The sequence below is a fragment of the Hyperolius riggenbachi genome, unplaced genomic scaffold (assembly GCF_040937935.1).
Source record: "Hyperolius riggenbachi isolate aHypRig1 unplaced genomic scaffold, aHypRig1.pri scaffold_330, whole genome shotgun sequence".
NCBI lineage: Eukaryota > Metazoa > Chordata > Amphibia > Anura > Hyperoliidae > Hyperolius > Hyperolius riggenbachi.
The window spans coordinates 1-25961 of NW_027152541.1; the positions used below are offsets into that span (position 1 = coordinate 1).

The 25961-nt window shown below is 44.1% G+C and overlaps 1 protein-coding gene across 1 annotated transcript in view; it reads right to left on the minus strand.

Moving 5' to 3' along the window:
- Nucleotides 1-6: 6 nt before the first annotated feature.
- LOC137543896 (REST corepressor 1-like) overlaps nt 7-25961 on the minus strand; it is a gene marked incomplete at its 3' end in the record, with an annotated part of 48829 nt that continues 22874 nt past the window's right edge. The window contains exons 3-5 of the mRNA XM_068264968.1: nt 7347-7427; nt 1700-1752; nt 7-138 (exon numbers count right to left, since the gene is read on the minus strand). Of these exons, the coding sequence (XP_068121069.1) occupies nt 7-138; nt 1700-1752; nt 7347-7427 (266 nt within the window). The remainder of the gene's footprint in view (nt 139-1699; nt 1753-7346; nt 7428-25961) is intronic.

Below are 25961 nucleotides of genomic sequence, written 5' to 3' on the forward strand. Positions count from 1 at the left end.
TTTGCCATGGAAGCCAAACGCTTGTTCGAACAGCACTTTATCCTCCACCGTCCACTCGTCTGGAAACGGCGTGAAGTTGGGCAGATCTGCCAGCGACTTCTCTATGTTGTGCTTGTGCCAGAAAAGCATACCGAGGGCCTGAGAGAGAAGCAGATGACATCGTGAGCTGGGCAGAAGACATAAAAGACACTTCATACGTATGGACACAATACAAGCGGGACAATGAAAGGTCTGGTGGCGCTGCAAAATCAGAGATTTTTACTAGATTAAAAATGACAAACTTTTTTAGCTCCGTCAGCTGTTATGAATGGATAACTTTTGTAAACTACAAGGCAGGCGTTATTGTATGCAAATTTTCACTTGTGATGAGCGTAATGGACAATCAATACATAAGGAAGTTTTATTCGCCTGGGTCCTCCCTCAGCCCCCTGCAGCTGCTCGGTGCCCTCGCCGTGTCTCTCCGATCCTCCCGTCCCCGCCGGCGACCACTTCCGGTTTCGCAATCAGGACCCGACAGGCTGGGAACGCGAGTGATTATTCGCGTTCCCAGCCACAATATCTCCCCCTATCCTGCTATTGTGGCCTTCCCTGCCGCAATAGCGGTATAGGGGGCGATATTGTGGCTGGGAACACGAATAGTCACTCGCGTTCCCAGCCTGTCGGGTCCTGATGGCGAAACCGGAAGTGGTCGCCGGCGGGGACGGGAGGATCGGAGAGACACAGCGAGGGCGCCGAGCAGCTGCAGGGGGCTGAGGGAAGCCCCAGGTGAGTAAAACAGTTTGTTTGTTTGTTTTTTTGTGACTTAAGGTTCACTTTAACCAGTTCATCCCCAAGTGTTTATTTCCCTAACTGACCGGAGCAATTTTTTACCTATCAGTGCTCCTCCCTTTTATTCTCTAATAACTTTATTACTACTTATCACAACAAAATGATCTATACCTCATTTTTTTCGCCACCAATTAGGCTTTCTGTGGGTAGTACATTTTTTGCTAAGAATTTTTTTTTGTTTATTCTAAATGCGTCTTAACAGGAAAAATAAGAAAATAATGGAAAAAAATCCAAAATTTCTCAGCTTTCAGCCATTATAGTTTTAAAATTAAACGTTCTCCTGTGGTTAAAACCGACACATTTTATTTGCCCAGTTGTCCCAATTATTAAACAAACTATTTTTTTACAAGTTTTTTTTTTCTTCTTTTTGGAGGGGGGTACTTTGGAAGTGTAAGTTATTAATTTTGTTAATATTGTGTATAAGTATGTGTGTAATTTTACTTTTTGGCCACAAGATGGCGCTAGTGAACACAAGTGTTTTAGAGGAAGTGTACACTTTTTAAAAAAAATATTTTACTGAACTGTGATGGCTTCCTGTTTTATGAATGGACATGGCGGCTGATCGTGGTCATGTCCATTCATTCCAGGCATTGCGATTGGGTAGAGGACCGCTCGATCCTCTTCCCCAATCACGAAATACGGAGCCCCCCCGGTTAACGGTGTTGGGAGCGGAACGTGCACACGTGCGAAGCGGCGGCGTGAGCGACTTATTAAAACGCCCTGTTGCCGTTAACAGGCTGAAACAGGGCATTTTAATAAGTCAGTTTTAACTGGTTAATTAGAAAGAGGAAGAAACCAAAAACAATGAAATACTTTATTGGTTGCTATTAAAAAATAAAATTACATCATTAAAAACAAACAAAAATATTACCTGCTCCATGTTATATCCGTGTTTTTCTTTAGCAACAGATATATATTCGTCCACTGAAAGAAAAAAAAGTGGCAGTTAAGAAGTGTCCGTGTGTTGGGCCTCATGAGAGCCCCTGGGGGCCAGCAGTCACCTTCACAAGCTCACAGGGACATCACAAATGCTATCCAAGCGCTGCGAGACACACGGCTGCCCCGCTCATAAAAAGGTCGATAGTAGGCAAATTGTTTGTTTCTAGACCTTATCAGGATCTATATTAAAGAGAATCTGTATTGTTAAAAATCGCACAAAAGTAAACATACCAGTGTGTTAGGGGACATCTCCTATTACCCTCTGTCACAATTTCGCCGCTCCTCGCCGCATTAAAAGTGGTTAAAAACCGTTTTAAAAAGTTTGTTTATAAACAAACAAAATGGCCACCAAAGCAGGAAGTAGGTTGATGTACAGTATGTCCACATATAGAAAATACATCCATACACAATCAGGCTGTATACACCCTTCCTTTTGAATCTCAAGAGATCATTTGTGTGTTTCTTTCCCCCTTCAGCTCTCATCCACTGAAGTGTCAGGCTGTTTCTTCCTGCAGAGTGCAGACAGCTCTTCCTGTATGTAATTCCTCAGTATGTGAAAGCCCAGCCAGCTCAGAGGACGATTTATCCAGCTTGTAAAAGATAAGAGAGAAGCTGCACTAATCTAAATATCACACAGGCAGTGTGCAGAGAGGGGGCTGGAAGGGGGAGTTCATAGCAGAACCACAACACTGAAGAACTTGGCAGCCTTCCAGACACAGGCTGACAAGTCTGACAGGGGAAAGATACATTGATTTATTACAGAGACTGTGATAGCAGAAAGGGTTGCAGTAAGCCAGAACACATTAGAATAGCTTTTGGAACTTGTAGGATGATAAAAAACAGGATGCAATTTTTGTTACGGAGTCTCTTTAAATAGTCTTTTAGCTGTGTTTTTTTTAGTAGCCAAAAAGATTAAAACACAGAACAAGCAAGATCCCCATCAGTACCGCACCACACTAAGAAGTTGTAATAATGGTACAAATCATGAGCTTTATTGTAGTCTAAAGGTGCCCATACACTCGTCAGATTGGCAGCAGATAGATAAGAAATGCATCTGATCTATCTGATGCGTTTTTAGAACATTTTTTACCAGGATAGAATTCCAATAGATTTCAGTTTGAAATCTATTGAAATTCGATCTGATGGCATTTTTTTGCCATCAGATTTCCATTAAGGCCAATGTAAACTGATAAGCAATCTCATCAGATCGACCTAAATTTTCCACCCTGCCAGTTCGATGGAAATCCATCGAAATCGCCCATCGATCGGTTGATTGGCCAACCGATTTGCAATCGATCTATCGGCTAGAAAATCGGCTGAGTGTATGGGCCCCTTAAATTACACAAGATGAATAAAAGCAATTAAAAAAAAAAAAAAGGAGGGGAAGAGTCGACTCTTCCTCTCCTGCTGCATTTGGTGAGTGCCTTTTTTCATGTTCCTCTTGTGGGTGTCACTTATTCTTTGGTCCGGTCGGACCTCTTCATTCACGCTGATCTCCCTTGTTCCTGGTTGGTCACCTTCATCTTTTCAGGCACTTTAGTATGTTGTTCTTTACTACCTACACTATTTTCCCTTACCTCATGTATCATTCTATGCACTTTATTGTTACTACAGTACTTTACCATCTACCCTTTGCTGCAAGCACAGGTCACTTTCCCTCGCCTTATGCTTCATTGTATGCATTCATTTGGAGCAGAAGAAGTGTTGGGCTTTATCATTATATGTACAGGTAGCCCTCGGGTTACGTACGGCCCGCCGATACGAACGGCCCGCTGATAGCTCCGCCCCGTCGATGACGTCACTGCGAGCCACGGATTGCTGTGATTTAAATGTTTTTAAGTACTTTAACATTAATCTAAAGACGTCATGTGTGTGTGGGGAGGTGAGCAGCTACATACCGCACACCTCCCGTGCCCTGGCGTCACCCTCTGCCTCTGAAAACCACCTCCGTATCACTAAACAGATCGGCTGTCCCGACTTGAGGACAGATTCAGGTTAAGAACGAGATGTCAGTCCCTATCTCATTTGTTAACCAAGGACTACCTGTATTTACTGATTCCTGTACTTTGTGTGATTCCTGGACATTTTGGTTTTAATTGCTGTTATTCATCTTGTGTAATTTAGACTACAATGAAGCTCATATTTTGTACCATTATCACCACTTCTTTGTGTGGTGCGGTACTGATCGGGATCTTGCTTGTTCTGGGATTTAATCTTGTTGTCTTGAGATCCTTTTCTGCATCCACATATATATCTATGTATTATCTCTTTTTTAACTGATTTATTACACTGGTGCTTGCCCAATTTTTGTTGTGACAACTGCAGCCAAAGAGATCTGCAGGACAGCCAGGCAACTAGTATGGTTTAAAAAGAAAATAAATATGTCAGCCTCTATAAAACTCTCACTTCAGGAATCCTTTAAGGTAAGCTTAAAGAGACTCTAACAAAATGTTCAGCCTTATTTCTTCTATCCTATAAGTTCCTATACCTGTTCTAATGTGGTCTGTCTTACTGCAGCCTTTCCTAGTTGCACAGTGGCTGTATTATCTCAGTTATATAATCAAATCTTCTATCCTCTGACAGCTTTGTCGGGCTCAGGCACTCAGGCAGGAATGTGCTGGTCTGCTTGTGATAGGATAGAAGCTATACACACCCTCTCCAGGCCCCCTGCAGACTCTGTATGAGTCACAGACTGAGCTCCTCTCAGCCTATCACATGCTGGTTAGCAGCCATGTCTTGTTTGTTAACACTGCCTAAAACTGGCAATTACAATCCAGGATTGCAGCAGGGAGTGGCAGAAACAGCACAGAGGGGCCCAGGAGAACATAATGAATAGAATGGTATGCTTTTTATTGTAAGAATTTTAGAGTACATATTCTCTTTAAAGCAAATCCATGTCAAAAAGGTGTGCCTGCAGCATGCCTTATAGCAGCGGTAGGGAACCTAGGCTCTCCAGCTGTGATAAAACCACAAATCCTAGCATGCATTTGCCTTTATTAATCATGACTGTGGCTGCCAGACTCCTGCAATGCATTGTGGGACTTGTAGTTCCTTAACAGCCGGAGAGCCATGGTTCCCTACTCCTGCCTTATAGTGCTGACCAGTGCCATGTCCAGTCATGTGACAGCAGGGGGAGTGCTCTTTACAGGATTCCATCAGATATGAACATATTAAAGTCACACAAGGCTGAAATACCACAAATGTACAACAGAGGGAGACAAAGGTCTCACCCAGGGATAATATATGCTGATTTTAAGAGTCTTACATAAAATGTCTAATAAAGATCCACACAACAGCTTATCTGCTTAATAGCACATCTGAAATGTGAAGGATATGGAGGCTGCCATTTATTGCCTTTTAAACAATGCAGATTGCCTGAAAGTCCTGCTGACCCTCTGCCTCCAATAATTGTACCCTGTAGACCCTGAACAAGCATGCAGATCATGTTTCTGGCACAAATCTGGCAAGATTAGCTACATGCTTGATTCAGACACTATTGATGCATGAAACATCAGGACTGCCAAGCAACTGGTTGTGCTGAAATAATATAAATATGGCAGCCTCCATACCCCTAATACTGCTGCTGTTTGAGGTGCTTTGTTCATAATCATGTGCACCACCTTTGTAAAAAGCATAGTGTATATAGAAAAAAAAATTATATCAAATGCAAAATCATGCCCAGAAAACCACCCCCAGAAACTGCTCATAGAAACTAAGGGACAAGTGTGCTGGCTTGCCTTATCCACTCTGCGACTTCCTAATGCCAATCGGTGGCAGCAAAGTGGCTGCCCAGGACCCTGTAGGCGGAGATCAGCAGGGAACGCTCGCGCACATATGCGATCGTTCCCTGCCGAGAGGCGGAGCTCCGTGATCAGCCTGCTAGTCCTGATCGCAGCTGGCAGGCTGTTAGAAACAGAAAACAGCCGTTATGTCTATGTACAGTGCTGCGATCTCCTGCAGCGATGTACGGGGACAGCTCTGTCACTGAGCTGTCCCCTCGAGTGGCTCACAAGATGATCGCCTGTCATAGGCTAATGCCTATAACAGCCGATCATACTGACGGGCTCTCCGGGGAAGAGGGAGGGATGGCGGGAAGAAAAATGTAAAGATAGATTAGCATTTTTAATAAAAAAATAAAAATGAATTTAAAAAAAAAGGTTCAGGTTTGCTTTAACCTCTGAATGGTGCCACTTGACATGCATTAGACAGAGCAGATCAGCACCAGGGCTGTGGAGTTGAAGAAATTCTGGGTACCCGGAGTTGTGGAGTCGGTGATTTCATAAACTGAGGAGTCGGATGATTTTGTACAAAATCCATAGCCCTAGTAAGTATTAGACTAAGGAGTCGAAGTCGGAGCCATTTTGGGTACCTGGAGTCAGTGGTTTCATAAACTGAGGAGTCGGAAGATTTTTGTACCGACTCCACAGTCCTGATCAGCACACATTTATTATTTATTTATTTGTTGTATTTATAAAGCGCCAACATATTACGCAGCGCTGGACATTAATTTAGGTTACAGACAATATTTAGGGGTGACAAACAGCAATATAACAATACAGGAATACAAGAAAACCAGATCACGCAGCACAGTATGAGTACCAGGTAATGCTTAGTCAGTCACTGGATGGGAGCATGGAGATTAGGCAAGTTAGGTTCACTCAGATGCATAGCATGGGTGCACAGTAATGGAGGTGCATGATCAGGTAGGACACAAAAGGAGTGAGGACCCTGCCCAAAGGCTTACAATCTAGAGGGAGAGGTAGGGACACGAGAGGTAGGGGACCAGAGTTCGGCTGTGGGTTTAGAGCAATTGTGAGGGGTGGTAGGCAAGAGTGAAAAGGTGAGTTTTGAGGGCTTTCTTGAAGGTGTTGAAGGAGGGGGCTGCCCTAATGGGTGGAGGTAGGGAGTTCCATAGTGTCTGAGCGGCTCTTGAGAAGTCTTGGAGGCGTGCATGGGACTGGGTGATGCGGGGGACGGTCAGGCGAAGTTCATTGGAGGAGCGGAGTGAGCGGCTAGGTGTGTACCTCTGAGTAAGATCAGAAATGTAGGTTGGACGGGTTTTGTGGATGGATTTGTAGGTCAGACACAATATCTTGAATCTGATTCTGGACTGGATAGGAAGCCAGTGGAGGGATTCACGGAGGGGAGCCGCCATGGTGGAGCGATGGGAGGAGTGGATAATTCTGGCAGCCGCATTCATGATGGACTGCAGTGGGGCTATTCGGGTCACATGGAATTATCTGTTCACTAGAAAATGCAAACCATGCCACATACAATATTTTCGTGGCCAGTTAGAGTTCCCTTTGTCAAGGTAACAGACAGAACCAGGACAGACGTGCTGCCTTAGACTCCAGCCTTCTTCCCCTCAGTGCTGTGGAATCTTGGCGCACTATCTCCGTTAGGACTTTCACTTTGCAATGAATAAACGCCAAGGACGATTCCTGTGTACTGACCTACTTCTTGTGCTGGATGACTCAGCCATTCCCCTCTATAGGAAATAAAATTGGCTGAAGCTGGACTTTTAGCACTAATTGCCATTTTAGGGCGTATTGAATATCAGACTGTTCATTGTTACTTACGTTTAGCCTCGGACAGGTTTTGGTTGGGAGACCACACCAGCATTCCAAGGTTCTCTCGCTCTTGGCAGCTCTTTGCAACTTCTGCAGATTAAAAAAAAAGTACAAATAGTTCTTAGAACCCAAAGTAAAAAAAACTGCAATTCCAAACTTTACATTTTATTGAAAAAGCAAAAGATGCCTTTGTTAAATAAGTAAAGGAGAAAACTTCAAAATAAGCTAATATTTCCAACAAATAGCAGTACTGCAAAAAGACAACCTTTATAGGGCAACTGAAGTGAGAGGTATATGGAGGCTGCCCTATTTATTATTTTATCATCAATACCGTTGCCTGGCAGCCCTGCTGGTCTATTTGGCTGCAGTAGTGTCTGAATCACACCAGAAACAAGCATACAGCTAATCTTGTCATATCTGACAATGTCAGAAACACCTGATCTGCTGCATGCTTGTTCAGGGACGGTGGATAAAATGATTATAGGCAGAAGATCATCAGGACAGCCAAGCAACTGGTATGGTTTAAAAAAAGGAAATAAATATGGCAGCCTCAATACACCTTTCGCTTCAGTTGTCTTATTATTATGGCTTTATCTATCCAAAACCTCTCCTGTGGTGCTTTACACAGCACACAATCATGTCACCAACTGGTCCCAGGAGAAACTCACAATCTGATGCTCAGGGGCGTAGCTAGAATTCCCAAAGAAAATTTTTTGGTTGAGCCCCCCCCCCCCCCCCCCCCCAAGAAAAAGAGGCATTTTTGTGCCCTCCACTATTATAGGGTTAAAGAGGAACTCCGATGAAAATGCTTCATTCTTACAATAATTATGTATAAAGGATTTAGTCAGTGTTTGCGCATCGTAAGATATTTCCTCTCCCTGATTTACAGTCTGACATTTATCACATGGTGACATTTTTACTGCTGGCAGGTGATATCGGAAGGAGATGCTGCTTGCTATTTTGCCAGTTGGAAACAGCTGCAAACAGCTGTTATGTCCCACGATTCCACAAGGTTCACAGACCGGAAACTGTCAGGACCATGGTCCTGACATCACACTGTGGGGATGGGGCTGTAGGTTTCACCACAATATCATATCAGCTACTGATTGGGATGAAGTTCAATTCTTGGTTACGGTTTCTCTTTAAGTGTAAATTAAAAAAAAAAAAAGGAGTTTACCTTACTCGGGGCTTCTTGCAGCCCCCTGGAGGCATCCTGCGCCCATAACGTCTGTCTGAATCCCTCTGGCCACTAGCAGCAACCACTGCATAGCTGGCCAGCCATGCCAGTAGTCCCCCTCAATATAGGTAAGCCAGAGCTGAACTACCCCCCCCCCCCTCCCCACTACAAAAGTATTCTCCTCTCCAACAAGTTTAGGTAGCCAGAGGGGCTCCCTAATAGGTCGCACCTAAAGGCATAATAAGTAGTCCTCCAGTATGGGTAGCCCCCATAGCACAAGTAGCCAGAGGGGCATCACAGTATAGGCAGTCAGAAGTAGCCCCCACACACCTCCCCTCAATATAGGTAGCCAGACGTGGCCTCGAGAATAGGAAGCCAGAGCGGCTAGGTAGCCAATTGCACACCCCACCCACCTGGCATTCTCTTGCAAGTGTAAAAGTTGCATGCAATATCAGAAAAAGCCACTAGAGGGCAGTCAAACTGCATACATGGAATACGAACAGACAACGAACCAAAACTAATAAAAAAAAAAATATATATATATATATATATAACAGCTCCAAGCTTGCAGCTAGCCTAGGCCATGTTCACATTGAAGTGTTGTGGTGCAGCATACACGCAGCTTACCACACTCCAATGCACAATCTATAAGGTGTTCATAGCAAGGCTGTGGAGTCGGTACAAAAATGATCCAACTTCGACTCCTCAGTTTAGGAAACCACCATAGCTCCGACTCCATAGTGCGGTGGGAATGTTGCGGTATAACATGTGGCATGGTAGCGAACTAACCGTTAATCGCGTGCGTTAACACTGGGAGTGAAGCATACTTTTCATAGACTGTATGCTTCACAGTTCCTGACAATGCGAGCATAACCTACAGGGCTGTGGAGTCGGGGAAAAAAAAACAAAAAAAAAAAAACCCTCTATAGTCAAATACTTACCAGGGCTGTGGATTTGGTACACAATCAGTGCCAAAACGTATACATGCAATTAAGGCGGTGGGAAATTTGGGCACGGGCGTTAATTACCATTCCCCCTAAAGGCCGCTGTGGACTCTGGGGTAAGACGTAATGTGTCTGCCAGGTATTGCTGACGACCAAATTACGCTGTTTTTATCGTAATTTCGACTCAGACTCTTAACGGCACCCGAGTTACTGACTGAGCACCTCTATATCCATAATTCACATTACGGCCTATGACGGCGCACCCAAATTTCCAGAGCCGTTTTTTGTCTGACTTGGCCTAAACTGCATCTAACTATCCACAAGACCTGTGTAATTCATGTGTGTCAGTAATTAATCACTTAAGCCAATCTGGACGGCTATATTTGTCCAAAAATCGACACTCAAAGGCAATCTGGACGAATATATCCGTCCAGCAGTGTTGCTGCCCTTGTGCACGCATATCTGCCTGTGCAGGCTGCTCCCTGCCTCTATTACAGGAGATTGATTGCTGAAGAGGAACCAGTGTTCCCCGGAGGCAAACGATTCCCTGCAAATGAATCAAATGCCTCCAATCAGGATGTAATTGATTCATGAACCATGAAATGTAAAAAATAAAAAAAATAAAAAAGATTTTGCACTCCATGGTATCCTCCAGGAGAGTGCTCAGCGCCACCTAGTGGCCAAACAGTAAATTTAAGTACAAATGGGGAAAAAAAAAAAAAAAAAAAAAAAAAAACACGCACACTATATAAAAACTGATCGACTCCCCACCCTGCCCATTAACTAAAAAAATAAAAACACACGTTTAAAAAAAAAAAATTAGTTTAAAAACAATACATAAATAGTTACCTTAGGGACTAAACTTTTTAAATATGTATGTTGTGAAGGTATATTACTACCGTATATTCCAGTGATGGCTAACCTTGGCACTCCAGCTGTGGTAGAACTACAAGTCCCATTAGGCATTGCAATACTCTGACAGCTCTAAGCATAACTCGGGGAGGCAGAGGCATGATGGGATTTGCAGTTTTGTCACAGCTGGAGTGCCAAGGTTAGCCATCACTGGTATATACCTTATTACCTTGAGCCCATATGGGCCTGTAATTAGTGATGGAATTAAAACCGAGAAAATGCACCTTTATTTCCAAATAAAATATTTGTGCCATACATTGTACTAGGGAAATATTTTAAACGTTGCAATAACCGAGACAACTGGGGCAATAAAATGTGTGGATTTTTTTCCTACAGGAGAACGTTTTATTTTAAAACTATAATGGCTGAAAACAGAATTTTTTTCCCCATTTTTTTCTTATTATTCCTGGTAAAATGCATTTAGGATAAAATAATTCTTAGCAAAATGTACCACCCAAAGAAAGCCTAATAGGTGTCAAAAAAACAAAACAAGGTATAGATCATTTATGTGTGATGAGTAGTGATAATGTTATTGGCGGATGAATGGGAGGAGCGCTGACAGGGGAAAATTGCCTTCGTCCTGAAGGTGAAAACACCTGCGGGCTGAAGTGGATACCCGAGGTGACATATGACATGATGAGGAAGACATGGGTATGTACAGTGCGCCTAGCACACAAATAACTATGCTGTGCTCCTCTTTTCTCTCAACTATAAAACACCTTCCTAGCAGGAAATGGCTTCTAAGAGCAGGGAGGAGATAAAAAGGGTCACAGGCTCATAGCTTTTAGCTCTGGCATATTTCAGTGACTGTGGCATGGAGGAAAAACAAAAAAAAAAAAGTTTAAAAAAAACAAAAAAAAAAAAAAAAACGTAAAAAGTAGATTTAAAACAAAACAAAACTGTGGAATAAATTAAAAAAAAAAAAAAATCATTTTTAGGTGAAGGAAGTTGGATACAATCGCTTGTTTATTTTCGCCTTGGAAGTCCTTTAAAAGGGACGAGTTGGCAACACTGCTGGTCAGTGAACTATCCCTGCTTCCAACTAGCCATCTCATTTGCAGATTACCCCCCTCCATAATCTTGTATGTATGGGCAGGGCCCTCCTTTTATCTCAATATGGCTGTACAGTATTTGCTGACAGAGCCATTTCTGTTTACTTAGCACAAGATGTACCATACATCTGTGCTACGATCCATAATGCCCTTTGTCCATAACTTGTCTGCAAAGTAGTTCTCAGTACAGCGCTATGAGACATCTAAAATCGTAATCGCAAGCGTTTTGCAATTTTGTGCGGCTTCTCCCCCCTCCCCCCGGCGCTCCATGATGCAAGTCAGGAAGTGAACTCTGACCCGGAAAATAATAAATACAATGTATTCTAAAACATGCGATCGCAATCGCCACATAAAGCGGTTTTGTGAGCGTTTAGCGCTTTTCCTATACTTTCCATTATAGCAAAAACGCTCCAAAAGTGGTACAGTCACTGCTTTGCAGACTGCCGATATGAACCTTTTCATAGAGATTTATTGCACAAGCCTTTTGTGGGCAATTTTGAAATTTGTCTGCGCTGGAAAAAAGGCCAAAAACGCCCCTAGTGTGAACGCGCCCTTAGAGATTACCCAGCAAGCTCATTGTGAACCAGAACTGCTAGGTGTGTAAGGAGCTACAAAAGGACCAAGGTGCAAACTTACTAAAAATGTTATGCAAAACAGAAATCTTCCTTCTTAAAACAGAAGGTATCTGCGATTACGCTGGTTGGAGTGAGCATATGAGGTCTCCCACAATGCATCACTGCTGAATATGCAAATCATCCCTTTGTTGTCCATGATAGCTAAACACGCCTCCAGAACCGCTGGAATGCAACAATGTGCCAGCTTGTTCATTGTACAGAGCCACAACAATCCCAGCATGCATTTTGTTTTGCTATATAAAAGCAGTAATGAATTGCTGCTCCTGAACTGGACAGTGGCTACCGAAATCATCTATTAATTTGCTGTTCTCTAACTAATCGGTTAAATTACTATCCAATGGCATTTTCATTTGACTTATTCGGGTGACAGTACATATAGCCCTGTAACAGGCACATGAACCAGCGGCAGCTGTATACACTGCAATTTCTCTGTTCCTCTATTGCAGGTTACCCACGCATGGTGTAAAGTTCCTGATGTGACGGAAGAGACACTAAAGAAGAACTGAACATGTATGATGTTTAAGGAAACCTAAAGCAACAGGGATATTGAAGCTGCCATATTTTCTTTTAAGCAATACCAGTTGCCTGGCTGTCCTCCTGATCTTCTGCCTCTAATACTTTAGCCATAGACTCTGAACAAGTATATGCAGATCAGCTGCTCTGACTGAAGTGTGACTGGATTAGCTGCATGCATCTTTCAGGTGTGTGATTCAGACACTACTGCAGCCAAAGAGATCAGCAGGACAGCCAGGCAACTGGTATTGTTTAAAAGGGAATTATCATCATTTGCTCATCTACTTGAAGCACACCAGACCTGAGCTGTTCAGGTCTGAGCTCGCTATCCTCAGTGGGGCTGGCCGGGACTGGATCTACTTTGCCATTGAGCGCTGACCTCCGATAACAGGAACCTCAGTTTTGTCAGCATTTATTTCTAGCCAGTTATTCATCCACTCCTAATGTATACAAGTAGGAGAAGGGGGGGAGGCGGGTTCTGCTATGAACAGGCACCAGGGCCCACAATACCAAGGGAAAATGTATATGGCGCCGTGGTAACCATGCCTGATACCAGCTACAACTGACAAGTATACATAGCCTCACAATGGGCAGTTCAGTAAAATCATTCTTGACGGTAAAAAAAAACCTCCTGCGGTATTTTACACTTTTTTTTCCAAATTCACAAAAGTTTTCCCCCCCATGAGGCAGAAGTTCAGTAATTTACTGAACAAACATGCCTCAATTCACTAAGCCCTGGTTGGTAAGAGTCACTTACCAGCCTTCTAGCAGGGCAGCCGGCAGGCAGGGAGCTGTGTGTGTGACTCAGAGGTTTTCTGTCCAATGCAGCCTGTCATCCCTTTAGATGTGCTGCAGCCAGCAGGGGGCGCTCTTCTGTGTGCTACAATACAAATATGCACATCTAAAAGATATGCAGGGATGCCTGCAGAATTATCTGCTGCTTCTGCTTTGATACACTGAAAGAACCACCTGCATCCCTATTGCATCCAATCACAGTGAGGAGCAGGCTGTGTGGCTCTCCCTATTGGCTGCCTGGCTCTCCCCAAAGGCTGTCAGTCAAGTTACCGCACAGAGACAGCAGGGGGAGAGCAAGTTATCAGCTGCTGTGAGCTGGAGAAAAAAAAAAAAAAAAAACACAAACACTTTTGACTGGTAATTAAAATGCGGAAATCTTTGTGAATTAGGGCTTTTTCACATCAGCGCTTGCGTTGGAGAACGCTCAAAGCATACGTTTTGTTGTATGCGTTTTAATGCTTTTTGATATGCGTTGCACTGCAGTGAGTGTGCGTTTCAATGCGTTACAGCACATAGGAAAAACGCAGGTTAATTTTTTTTTCTTTTTAGTTTTCAACTTTCTACATTGTTCCTCTGTTGCATTCTGGGACTGATTGCCTGCGTTAACGGTTTAAAAACGTGCATAGTGTGCGTTTTACATTGACTAACATTGTAACGCATAAAGCTAGCGTCGGCCGAAAAACTGCGCCTGGGTGCGTCGTAACGCAACGCACAAAAACGCAGCGTTATGTGAAAGCTAAAATGAAAGTCTATGGCCTTTCATTTCACCTTGGGTGACGCAAACTTTGCCCGTTGCGTTGAAACGCAGAAAATCTGCCCTAATGTGAAAGAGCCCTTAACATTTGACATTTCCTGACGTAATTACCGCACAAGTCGGTCATTTACCTCACTAGTCGGGAACTGTGATTTTCTGTGCGGAGATGGGTTTACTGAATTGTAACTTGGGAAGGTGATCGGTAAAATCAGCTGTTTTCAGCATTTCCGAATGCGCAATGACTGGCATCTCCCAACTATCTCTAGCAGAAAGGAAATATAAAACGGGGAGACCCTATTGCTGACAAATAAGAAGGTTAGCCAGGAGAGGGACTGCAAATCAACGATACAAGAATTCACTTCCATTAAAGTGGACCTGAACGCTTGCACAGGTTAGAAGGAAAAACAGAGAAATGCCCCCTGTATGTATTTAGAGAGTTTAGCCGGTCTAATTTCCCCTCTTCTGTGACTAAGCACAAGTTGTAATTTGATTTCTCAACTGCATCAACCGCCTGCCACGGCAGAGACCTAATTCGTAAACACAGGATGTTAACAATATGTCTGCTTCTATGAAAGCAGCAAGTAAACACATTTATACCAGCTGTAACAAAGAAACGTTTTTCCTTAAAGGTTATTGTGCTGTTGCTTATCTTTTAGAGCAGAGAGGAAGTTCTGAGTTTAGGTCCGCTTTAAGTTTCCATTTTTCTTGAACAAAAAAAAACAAAAAAGTGTGGCACTGAATCTGTGAACTTGAGATGAGAAAGTCAATCTGCTCTCCTCTGTCGCTGCCAAATCATTGCAGTGACACACAGGCGGCTCTGGTGGCTCCTAACCAGCCCAGCACTTTCTGCAGATTCATTCTTTAATAGTCTGAACAAGCAGAAAGTTAAAGGCTTCCTCTGAGACTCCAGACTATTCCTCCGGCCCCATTCAGCATAAAACTCGTCCAAAACTTCATCTGTGTATTACTAACTGCCGCCCAGAACAGCCAATCACAGCGCTGCTTTTCAAAACTCCAGCCATTTTTTTATTTAAAGGACTCCCGAAGCGAAAATAAACTGATGAAGTAAATTATTGTATCTATCCTTCTCCTAAAAATGACTTTGTAAGATATTCCACAGTTTTATATTTAAATCTACTATTTAAGTTTTTACTGTTTTATTGTTTTTGCTCAATGACACATTCATTGAAGTATGCCAGAGCTAAAATCTATGAACTATTGACTTTCCTGCTCTCAATCAATTTTCTGCTAGGAAAGTGTTTTATAATTGGAATGTCTAAGGGCTCGTTTCCACTATAGCGAATCCGCATGCGGGCACTGCATGCGGATTCGCATACTTAATGTTAGTGGATGGGGCAGTTTCCACGGCGGCGTTTTTCGGTGCGGGGAAAATCTGCACGACCCTCGCGTGCGGCAGGAATGCGGGCGAATCGCCGCTAATGTATTCAATAGGGAAATCGCATGCGGCTTTGTCATGCGGATCTCCCCACGATTTCGCATGCGATTTCGCATGAAAGCCAATGGAACTTAACACAGGCAGTGACATGGTTAAATTCAATCGCATGCGAAATCGCGGGTAAATCTGCATGCAGAAACGCAGCCGCATGCGATTTCTTCAGCGGTGGAATCCAGGCGATTCCGCACCGCTACAGTGGAAACAAGCCCTTAGTGAGGGTCACACTGTAGTCAGGACTGAGTCAGCCACTTACATACCTGATATTTAACTCTTTCAGGCAAAGAAAGGGAAAAAAAGGAACACAGCATAGTTATTAGTGTGCTTGGCACTGTACATACACATGTCTATCTCATCATGTCACCCCGGGTATCCTTTATCGGAACTTCCTCTCTGCTAAGATAAACAACAGCATAACATTGAAAGAAAAACATTATCTTGTTACAGCAGATACAGCAGATACAGATTATGCAATAAATCTGCAGCGCCTCTACTTCCTGCTTTCATGGAAACAGACACAGGTTTAACATGCTGGGTTTACAAGTTAGCTGCTCTGCCGAGACAGCAGATTCCTGAGCTGACACAGCAGGTAGATCAAATTAAACAGGTGATTAGTCACAGATTAGGGGATTAGGGGGAATTAAAGAGAAACTTCAGTCTAAACAAAAAATACTGTCATTAAGTTACATTAGTTATGTTAAAGGTAATATAATCTCTACCCACCCTGTTTTAAAAGAACAGGCAAATGTCTGATTTCATGGGGGCAGCCATCTTTTTGGTTAAAGGAGATGACAGGGAGCATGAGACACCGTTCCAACTGTCCTGTGTCCTGATCACCCCACCCTGCTGCGCACGCTAGACTTCAAATCTGAAATTCAAAAACTGCACCAAAACAGCAGAACGAGAACGTCGTCAGAAATCCCATCATGCTTTGCACAGCATCAGGGGAAAATGCCTGGGCAGTTTTTGTCTGTGCAGCTAAAAAACGAGGCTTGGGTAAAAAAAAAAAAAAAAAAAAAAGTTCTGATGCTGCGAAACTGTGAAAGAAACACCAAGCCTTTTTAGTGCTGCTGAGTAGATTTCTAGTCTGGAGGTTCACTTTAAGACAGGCTAAACTCATTTAATACATACAGGGTGCATTTCTCTATGGGCGTTGCATAGATTTGAACTACTTTAAGAAGTTACACAGAATCGCTCTGACAATGGTACAGGCAGCAAGATTTTTTATTTTGGAGTTTGAAAAGAGCAGGAATAACTTCTGATCATTGCAACAAGCAGTGCTTGGTAATTTATAAAGGGAGATTTGATAAGATTTGTAAGAAGCAGTCACCACTATTCCAGCCAACCAAAAGACACTAACATTCGAGAAACGTAACTTTACTCTGAGGAAACATCTGAAGAGCCTGCTTGCCAGACGTCCCATTCTTCAACGTACAGAAAGCGGAGAGAGGTTGTCAGGGGAACAAAGTAAAAAGGGCTAAAAGGATAGAACAGGCTGGATACTTCACGCAACAACGCTGCAAAACAGGAAGTGTAAAAATAGCACGAGTCAATAGCCGGAGAGAATCAATTCCTGCCCAGTTTGTGTCGATATGCGAGATAAAATAGAATGCAGCGTCTTACTGCTTCGGAGAGGTCAGCGATTCGGAGGGGCACACCGCAGGCTCGAACTGAAGAGAACATCTCTACCTATATGATCATACAACATCCCTGGGGCGACAGTGTGGGCCAGAGTGCTGTACAGACAGGTCACTAATTCTAGAGGCTACTTTCACTTATGTTGCCAAAGAGGAGGGAGTAGGGACAGTACACAGCTTCTGTTCAGTGGGGTGAAGTGAAAAACATTGCACTCGGTCATCACTAAAGATGCTGGATCTCGTGCCAATGCTGGGGAAAGGGGGGGGGGGGGGGGGGGGATTGGTCTCCTGCTACACACAATAAGGCTAAAATGGTCCTTATTGGCCACCTCCACCAAGCATCATATTGCGCAACTAGCTTTACGATCCATGGACTGGACTATTGCTGGGTACACATGTTACGATTTTCCATACGATAGATGCATCTGATTGATAAATTCCCTCATGTCCGCTATTACTCCTGATCGATTCTGCGCTCAATTTCTCATAGAATTGAATGAAAAAAAAAAAAAGATAAAAACGAGCGGAGATAAGAGAATTGAGTGGAGAAATTGAGCGGAAAATTGTAACGTGTGTACCCAGCATTGAAGTGAACTCGAGGGGAGAACGGATGATAAACAATTGTTCTAATCCTACTTTTTTTTTTTTTTTTAGGGGTTCTCCGGTACATAAAAAGAAGCTAAAACTGACACTTACCTGGGGCTTCTATCGATCCTCGCAGCTGGAATGTCCCGCGTTGTCCTCCTACGATCCTCCGTTCCCCGCCACTGGGTTAATTATTCGTGTAACTAGACGAATAGAACTATTGCCGCATGCGGGAGCGAACACACACACACACGCGTTCCATTCGCTGAAGCGCACAAGAGCGAGCACGCGCGCGGCCATAGTTCTATTCGCTGATGCGCACAGGCGCAAGTCCCAAGTAAGTGCCAGGTTTTTTTCATGTACCGGAGAACTCCTTTAAGACATCCCATGGTTTTATTTTTTTTATTTAAACTTTTACAAAGTAGATTAAATGTTTTGTTGCCTCTGCTCAGTGGCAGCCTATTAAAGTGAACCAGAGACGAAGCACCCTCATGTATTTTACCATATACACCAGTGGGAACATTAGATAAAACATCTACCATGCTTTCTGTTTCATTCTGCACTGCACAGCTTGTTTTTTTATCAGACCTGATAAAATCCTCGACTGAGCATTCAGTCTGACTTTGCTATTATGACTCGGCTATAATGATTCCAGAGCAGAGCCAGCAGGGGGCAGGCTTGGACTTGAAGACATGAGAGAACACAGACTGAGCTATAAATATTCCTGAGCACAGCCAGACTGAATGCGCAGTCGTGGATTTTATCAGGGCTGATTAGAAACAAGCTGTGCAGTGCAGAATGAAACAGAAAGCAAGGTAGGTGTTTTCTCTAATGTTCCCACTGATATATATGGTAAAATACATGAGGGTGCTTCATCTCTGGTTCCCTTCAAGTGTCCCAGAGTTAGAAAAAGGTCAATAGTTCATGTATCTTACCTCCCTCTGCTCTCAGAAGTTGTATTCTGCCAGAAAAACTTTTATAGCTGTACTTTGCTTATCAATGAGGTTGTCAAATATGGACGCAGCCATAATTATTGCTATAATAATAGTTGTTTCCTGGCAATCCTGCTGATGCACTAGTGTCTGTATCACTCAACTGAAACAAGCAAGCAGCTAATCCAGTCAGACTTTAGTTAGAATCATCTGATCTGAATGCTTGTTTAGGGTCTACAGCTAACAAAAGAACAGGACAGCCTGGCAATGTGCATTGTTTAAAGCAGTAGGATTAGCCATACTACGCCAGGGAAAAAATAAACACATAAGTAGATAAATACTTGATCTACTTAAATAACACATGTATTGTACTGTCCACATTTTGATTTCAGTGAATGTTATATAGCAAATGAAGAGAATTCTGTTCCTGGTGGGAACCGTGTCTTTTGCCCACAGTTTAGGCTAAATCCTGATGTCATTTCTGCCCTTTATTTTTTTTTCCCCCTTTTCTCCTCCAATCGCTAAAGGTAGCCATACACTGGTCGATTTGCCATCAGATTCGACCAACAGATAGATCCCTCCCTGATCGAATCTGATCAGATAGGGATCGTATGGCTGCCTTTACTGCAAACAGATTGTGAACCGATTTCAGCCTGAAACCGATCACAATCTGTGGAGCCGCCGCTGCCACTCCCCCCCCCCCCCCCGCATACATTACCTGCTCCGCCGGCGCGACTCCAGTCCCCCGGTCACCGCTGCTCTGTCTGCGCTCTGGTCTCCAGGTCCGGCATGCCTCACTTCTTCTAGCCCGGCAGAAAGTTTAAACAGTAGAGGGCGCTCTACAGTTTAAACTTCCTGCCGGGCTAGAAGAAGTGAGGCATGCCGGACCTGGAGACCAGAGCGCAGACAGAGCAGCGGTGACCGGGGGACTGGAGTCGCGCCGGCGGAGCAGGTAATGTATACGGGCTCTATTGCGTCGGTCACTCGAACGCCGCTAGCGACGCGCTCCCTACCCACGGGCGATCGACGGTAATTTTCCGCACGGAGCGATCGACGGGATCGGACGAAATGGATCGAAATTCGGTGTGCTGCGGGAACGATTGGCAGCAGATTCGATCCCAGTGATCAAATCTGCTGTCGAAACGGCGGCAAATCGGGCCAGTGTATGTCCAGCTTAAGTCACCTCAGCCTTGCTTGTAAACACAAGTGAGCAGGGGATCGGGTTTCAGATAAGCAGAGAAATAAATGGAAGAGAATGATTATAGATATAAAGAACCCCCAGCATGCAACTTTTTCGCACTGACTACTAAAGGGCCAGTGCTCCTTAACTACTTTCCGACTGCTCCAAGCCAAGTGGCGTGAGCAGTGCGCTAGCCCCAGGACCGCTCCACGCAGATTGCCACTCGGAGACTGTTAGACGGTAAACCGCTGTCTAATACCTGCGTACAGCGCTGCGATCTGCACGGCTGTCCCCTCCATAGGCTGGGGAGTGATCGGCTGTTATAGGCTGCACTTGTGTGCCGAGTTGTGCGGCCGCAGTTGCAGTGGCCATTTTAGTAAAACATAGCCTGATGACTAGGGGGATTTAACACCACGGTCTTCAAGTGGTTAAGTATGTGATAACTCCAAATCATAACAGCAGAAAAAGTTTTGAATGCAGGATTAGCATCTTTATCACTTAATACACTCAGACCAGTTGCTGTTGAAATTTGATTTTTATGGTGACAATCTCGCTTTAAAATGAAACAATGTCAGCTTGCATAGGTCTCTCACCTCCAGTTCCCTTTAAGCCAGGAAATGAATCATGGACTCCAGTGCTCAGAGTGGAATCAGTTACCTGTATGAGTGGTATCAGTTAAGCCTTGCACATGCTCTGTTGCTATGTGAGGCGGAGGGACGACGACACAGCACGTGTGCGAAATCGCGTGGCAGGACAGAAGAAAAGCATCCTTTGCATGGCCAAGTTGATGTATTGCATGCGGGGACAGCGGTCGCGGGCTGCTGTACTACACATGCCTGATTATCATCTGAGGCGGCCATTATAGGCTACCTCGGCCGACTTTAATCATGCGTGTGAACATAGGTTAGACAGCACAGAGGAGAAATCCGTCATTTACGGGAATTCCAGCTAAAGATTAATGATCAACCCTGGAAGTGATGACATATCTTTAAAGGACTTACGAGGCCAACTATAAAAAAAGTTAATTACTTGCCTCTCCGTTTCAGGCTACGTAGCGTGGATCAGAAGGGTTGGCCCTAGAGCTGCACAGCCGCATTCGCGGCCACGCGGACTACGCAGCCGCGGCCAGAGGAAGCGGCCATCTTTGGAGGGGAAGGAGAGCCCGACCCGGGCCGTGGGGTCGGGAGCCGGCCCGGGGGGATAATGAGCGGGGGGACCCGACGGAGCAGCACGGAGGGCGCGGACGGCGTCCTCCGTGCCTGAAACGGAGAAGCAAGTAATTAACTTTTTTTTTTTACACAGTTGGCCTCGTAAGTCCTTTATGGGAGACACAGGTGATCATTGCAATTATGCATTTCTGTATCACTGACTTCTGCTGCAGCACTTTACAGAGTACACAGTCATGTCACTGACTGTCCTCAGAGGAGTTTACACTCTAATCCTACCATAGCCTTAGGTCTAATGTTCTATAATAATATGTATTTATATAGCACTGACATCTTCTGCAGCACATTACAGAGTACATAGTAATGTCACTGACTGTCCTCAGAGAGGCTCACCCTAACATAGTCATAGTCTAATGACAAAGTCAAGTCAAGGAGACCTTTTTGAGCTGTTTGCCAACAGCTCAAAGTGGTGGGTAGGGGAAACATGGCAAGTGCTGAAAAATTCAGCTCAGTCCAGCTCTGTGAACCCACCCCTCCCTGTTAATGATGCATGCCACCTTCACTGCCAGAGGGTCTACCCCTACATTGGTTAGGACTGTGGCATAGCTACTTTCACCAGTGCCATTTACTATGTTAGGAAGTGCATGCATGCGCCACCTAGTGTTCGTGTTCAGCCAGCTTCCTGCTGCCTAACTCACCATAAACTATCTACAGCAGGCGAGGGTAGTAGACGTTGCCAGGCAGTACTGAGCTAGTCAGCTTTTTCTGTTCTGCTTAGCATGGCTTTAAATGCAATACAATTTAGAAGAGCCAAATAAACAGCTATAATTCAGAGTGAGAAAAGTCACCAATCAAAAATACACAAATATGTTACAGTCGTTGCGTATAAAAAGTAAAATTCAGCCGTTAAAGTGGAGCTGAACTCTTGCACAGGACAGAAGGAAAACAGAGAAATGCACCCCGTATGTATTTAGAGAGATTAGCCTGTCTAATTCACCCTCATCTGTGGATAATCATAACTGTAATTCGATCTCTCAGCTGCGCCAGCAGAGCAGCCAATTTGTAAACACAGCATGTTAAAGGACCACTGAAGCGAGAAATATATGGAGGCTGCCATATTTATTTACTTTTATACAATACCGGTTGCCTGGCAGTTCTGCTGATCTATTCGGATGCAGTAGTGTCTGGATAACACCAGAAACAAGCATGCAGCTAATCTTGTCAGATCTGACAATGTCAGAAACACCTGATCTGCTGCATGCTTGTTCAGGGGCTATGGCTAAAAGTATTAGAGGCAGAGGAGCAGCAGGGTAGCCAGGCAACTGGTATTGCTTAAAAAGGAAATAAATATGGCAGCCTCCATATCCCAGTTGCCCTTTAACCCTGACAGCTTACATGAAAGCAGGAAGTAGACAGGGCTGATTTATTGCAGGATTTGTATCAGCTGTAACAAAAATGTTTTTTTTTAAAGTTATTATGCTCTTGCTTATCTTTTAGAGCAGAGAGGAAGTTTTGAGTTCAGGTCAGCTTTAATACAAAAATAAAAAAAGTTCTGTAAAGTCAAACAAAAAGACGCCATTGGACGGATTTTATTGCATTAGCAGCAGAAGGGAGCTAAAAATAATTATTTCACAAAGCACTTCCCTTGCACAGCGAGAATGCGATTGTGTTTTCAAGAGCTGGTATTATCAGGATATTTGTGGGTGTTGAAAGCGGTTTCCTCTGCTTCGGGAACATATATTACAATGCAGGGTTCGTTAATCTATCTGCGAGCGCAACAGCAATCCGAAAGGACAGTCTGTGATTTAACAGCCTCTGTTAGTGAAGGGAGTGGGGCGGCAGAATGCCAGAGAAGGGGAGGCCTGCGCTGCAGGAGCACATGGCCGCACACAGGAAGTGGCCAGACAAAAAGATCACCGTGAGCAAGAAGCTAGCCAACGTCTCCCGCTTGCGTTCCATAGATATCAGAGACTCTCAGCACTAGCATAGACTGACCCCAGAATGCACTGCTGCAGTACAAAGTCTTGCAAAATAAAAAACCAGTATCAGGTCAGGATAGCAAGTCCTGTGCTAGTTAGAATCAGCCAGTCAATCTTTTTTTATAACATTGCATCTTTGTCATATTTGCAGTTTACAAACCACCCTCTGCATTTCAAAGTGGATCGAAATAAACTTTTACTCATTGCATAATTGTGTCCTTACATATAGTTTATAGGGCATTCCTCAAGCCAAATACTTTTTTGGGGGGTTGATTTTAATACTTTAATTCCCTATAAACTAAACAAACCTCGCCCACAGCTCCTCCAGTGCCTAGACACCCTGAGACCCATTTAGCAAGGGCCTATGGGAGCTCAGTTTAAGCAGGAGGAGGCGTTACTAGCCAGAGATTTCAGAGGCAGAGGGGAGGAGGAGAGGCTGGAGTGACGTTTTCACAGGCTGAGGGCTGGAGATGCAGAGCAGCTTGCCTGTGTGTAATGATCACAAGCAGAACGTGGCTAGATTTAGGTTTCTTTTCCACGGATTGCTGATAGGCAGTGAAATGCCTCTCAAACTCTCAACTGCTCACGGCTGCCCGGTAACTGCTGCTGAGCACAAAGTTCAACTGTTCGTGGAAAAGAGGCCTTACTGTGTAAGTAATCTAAACTTTAGATAAACAAGCAAACAAAAACACAGAACATTTATATTGCGCTTTTCTCCTGGCGGACTCAAAGCGTCAGAGCTGCAGCCACTAGGACGCTCTCTATAGGCAGTAGCAGTGTTAGGGAGTCTTGCCCGAGGTCTCCTACTGAATAGGTGCTGGCTTACTGAACAGGCAGAGCCGAGATTCGAACCCAGGTCTCCTGTGTCAGAGGCAGAGCCCTTAACAGTTACACTATCCAGCCACCTAAGATAAGATATATACAGTAGACAAGATACTTGTTATAGTTAGTTTTTCATCTCAGATCCGCTTTAACCTCTTCGGGACCGGTTAGACTAGAGCTGTCCTTTACCTCTATAAGGAATACTGTGACTGGTTCACAGTAATCAAGAGCCAATAAAAGCAGCTCTTGACCGAGATACAGAGACTCTAGCATTGTGGTATAAGCGCAGGCAACAGGAACGGCAGGAGTGCAGAGTGCGGAAGTTAAAACCAACGCCCTGGCAGGCTTAGGTGGACATAAACAGGACATAGGTTTCAACTAGTGTCGTCCAGAACTAGTTACCTGTGGCTCAAATCTTGAGACCTTAAAGTGGACCTGAACTCTTGCACAGGACAGAAGAAAAACAGAGAGAAATCCACCCTGTATGTAATTAGAGAAAGAAGCCTGTCTAATCGCCCCTCATTTGTGACTAATCACAACTGTAATTTGATCTCTCAGCTGATAAGCTCATTTGAAAGCACAGTAATATTGCGGCTGAACGGAGGCACTCAGGAGGACGGCGAGGGATGCGTCTGTACTCATGGGCCTGGAGGAAGCTCTGGGTAAGTAACAAATCTTTTATTTCCGATGTCTCAGGTTTCCTTTAAAGGGAACCCGAGGTGAGAATAATATAGAGGCTGCCATATTTATATCCTTTTAAAGAGAATCTGTACTCTAAAATTCTTACAATAAAAAGCATACCATTCTATTTATTATGTTCTCCTGGGCCCCTCTGTTTCTTCCGCTCCCTGCTAAGGTCCTGGCTTGTAATTGCCAGTTTTAGGCAGTGTTTACAAACAAAAGACATAGCATGTGATAGGCTGAGGGGAGCGCAGTCTGTGACTCATACAGAGCCTGCAGGGGGCATGGAGAGGGTGTGCATAACTTCTATCCTATCACAGCAGAGCAGCACATTCCAGCCTGAGCCAACAAAGCTGACAAAGGAAAGAAGATTAGATTATATAACAGAGATAATACAGCCACTGTGCAACTAGGAAAGGCTGCAGTAAGACAGAGCACATTAGAACAGGTATAGGAACTTATAGGATAGAAGAAATAAGGCTGAAAATTTTGTTACAGAGTCTCTTTAAGCAATACCAGTTGCCTGGTTGCCCTGCTGGTCCCCTGCCACTAATACTTTCAACCATAGACCCTGAACAAGCATGCAGCAGGTCAGGGGTTTCTGACATTGTCAGAACTGGCAAGCTGCATGCTTGTTCCTGAAGTGATTCAGACACTACTGCAGTCAGATCAGCAAGGATGCCAGGCAACCAGTATTGTTTAAAAGGAAATAAATATGGCAGCCTCCATATCACTCTCACCCGGGTTCTCTTTAAGTAGAAATACTGAAGTGAATTTCCTATTCGTGTCGATGGGTCGTTAGTTGGGTGTAAGTAGAGGACTACCTGTATTCACCCATATAAAAAAAAAAAAAAACTGAATGAAAGCAAACTCTTAGGGCTGGAACCCACAGGAGCGCTTTTGGCAGTGTTTTGGCAGCACTGCGATACGCTAGCAGTTTGCCAAAACGCTGGGCTAATGTTAATGGATGGGGCAACTTCCACAGGAGCGTTTGCGTTTCCCAGAAACGCAAACGCAGGACCTGCAGCATTTTGGGAGCGTTAGCGCTTCAATGTAAAGTATTGAAACGCTAGCAGAAACGCTCAGCAAAACCTAAACTGAGCGGTTTTGCTAGCGTTTTGCGGTTCAGCACATTGTAACAAAATTAAAAATAATTCACAGGACCAATCAGGATAAAAACGCAAAACGCAAAACGCTACGCACCCGCTGGGCAAAAAAATACAATGTTGCAAAACACGACCAAAAACGCGCATGAATCCGCTTGCAAACCGCTCAGACAAAACGCTAGTGGTTGCGTTTGCTGATTTCAGTGGGTTCCAGGCCTTAAAGAGACTCTGTAACATTAAAAAGATCCCCTGGGAGGTACTCACCTCGGGTGGGGGAAGCCTCCGGATCCTAATGAGGCTT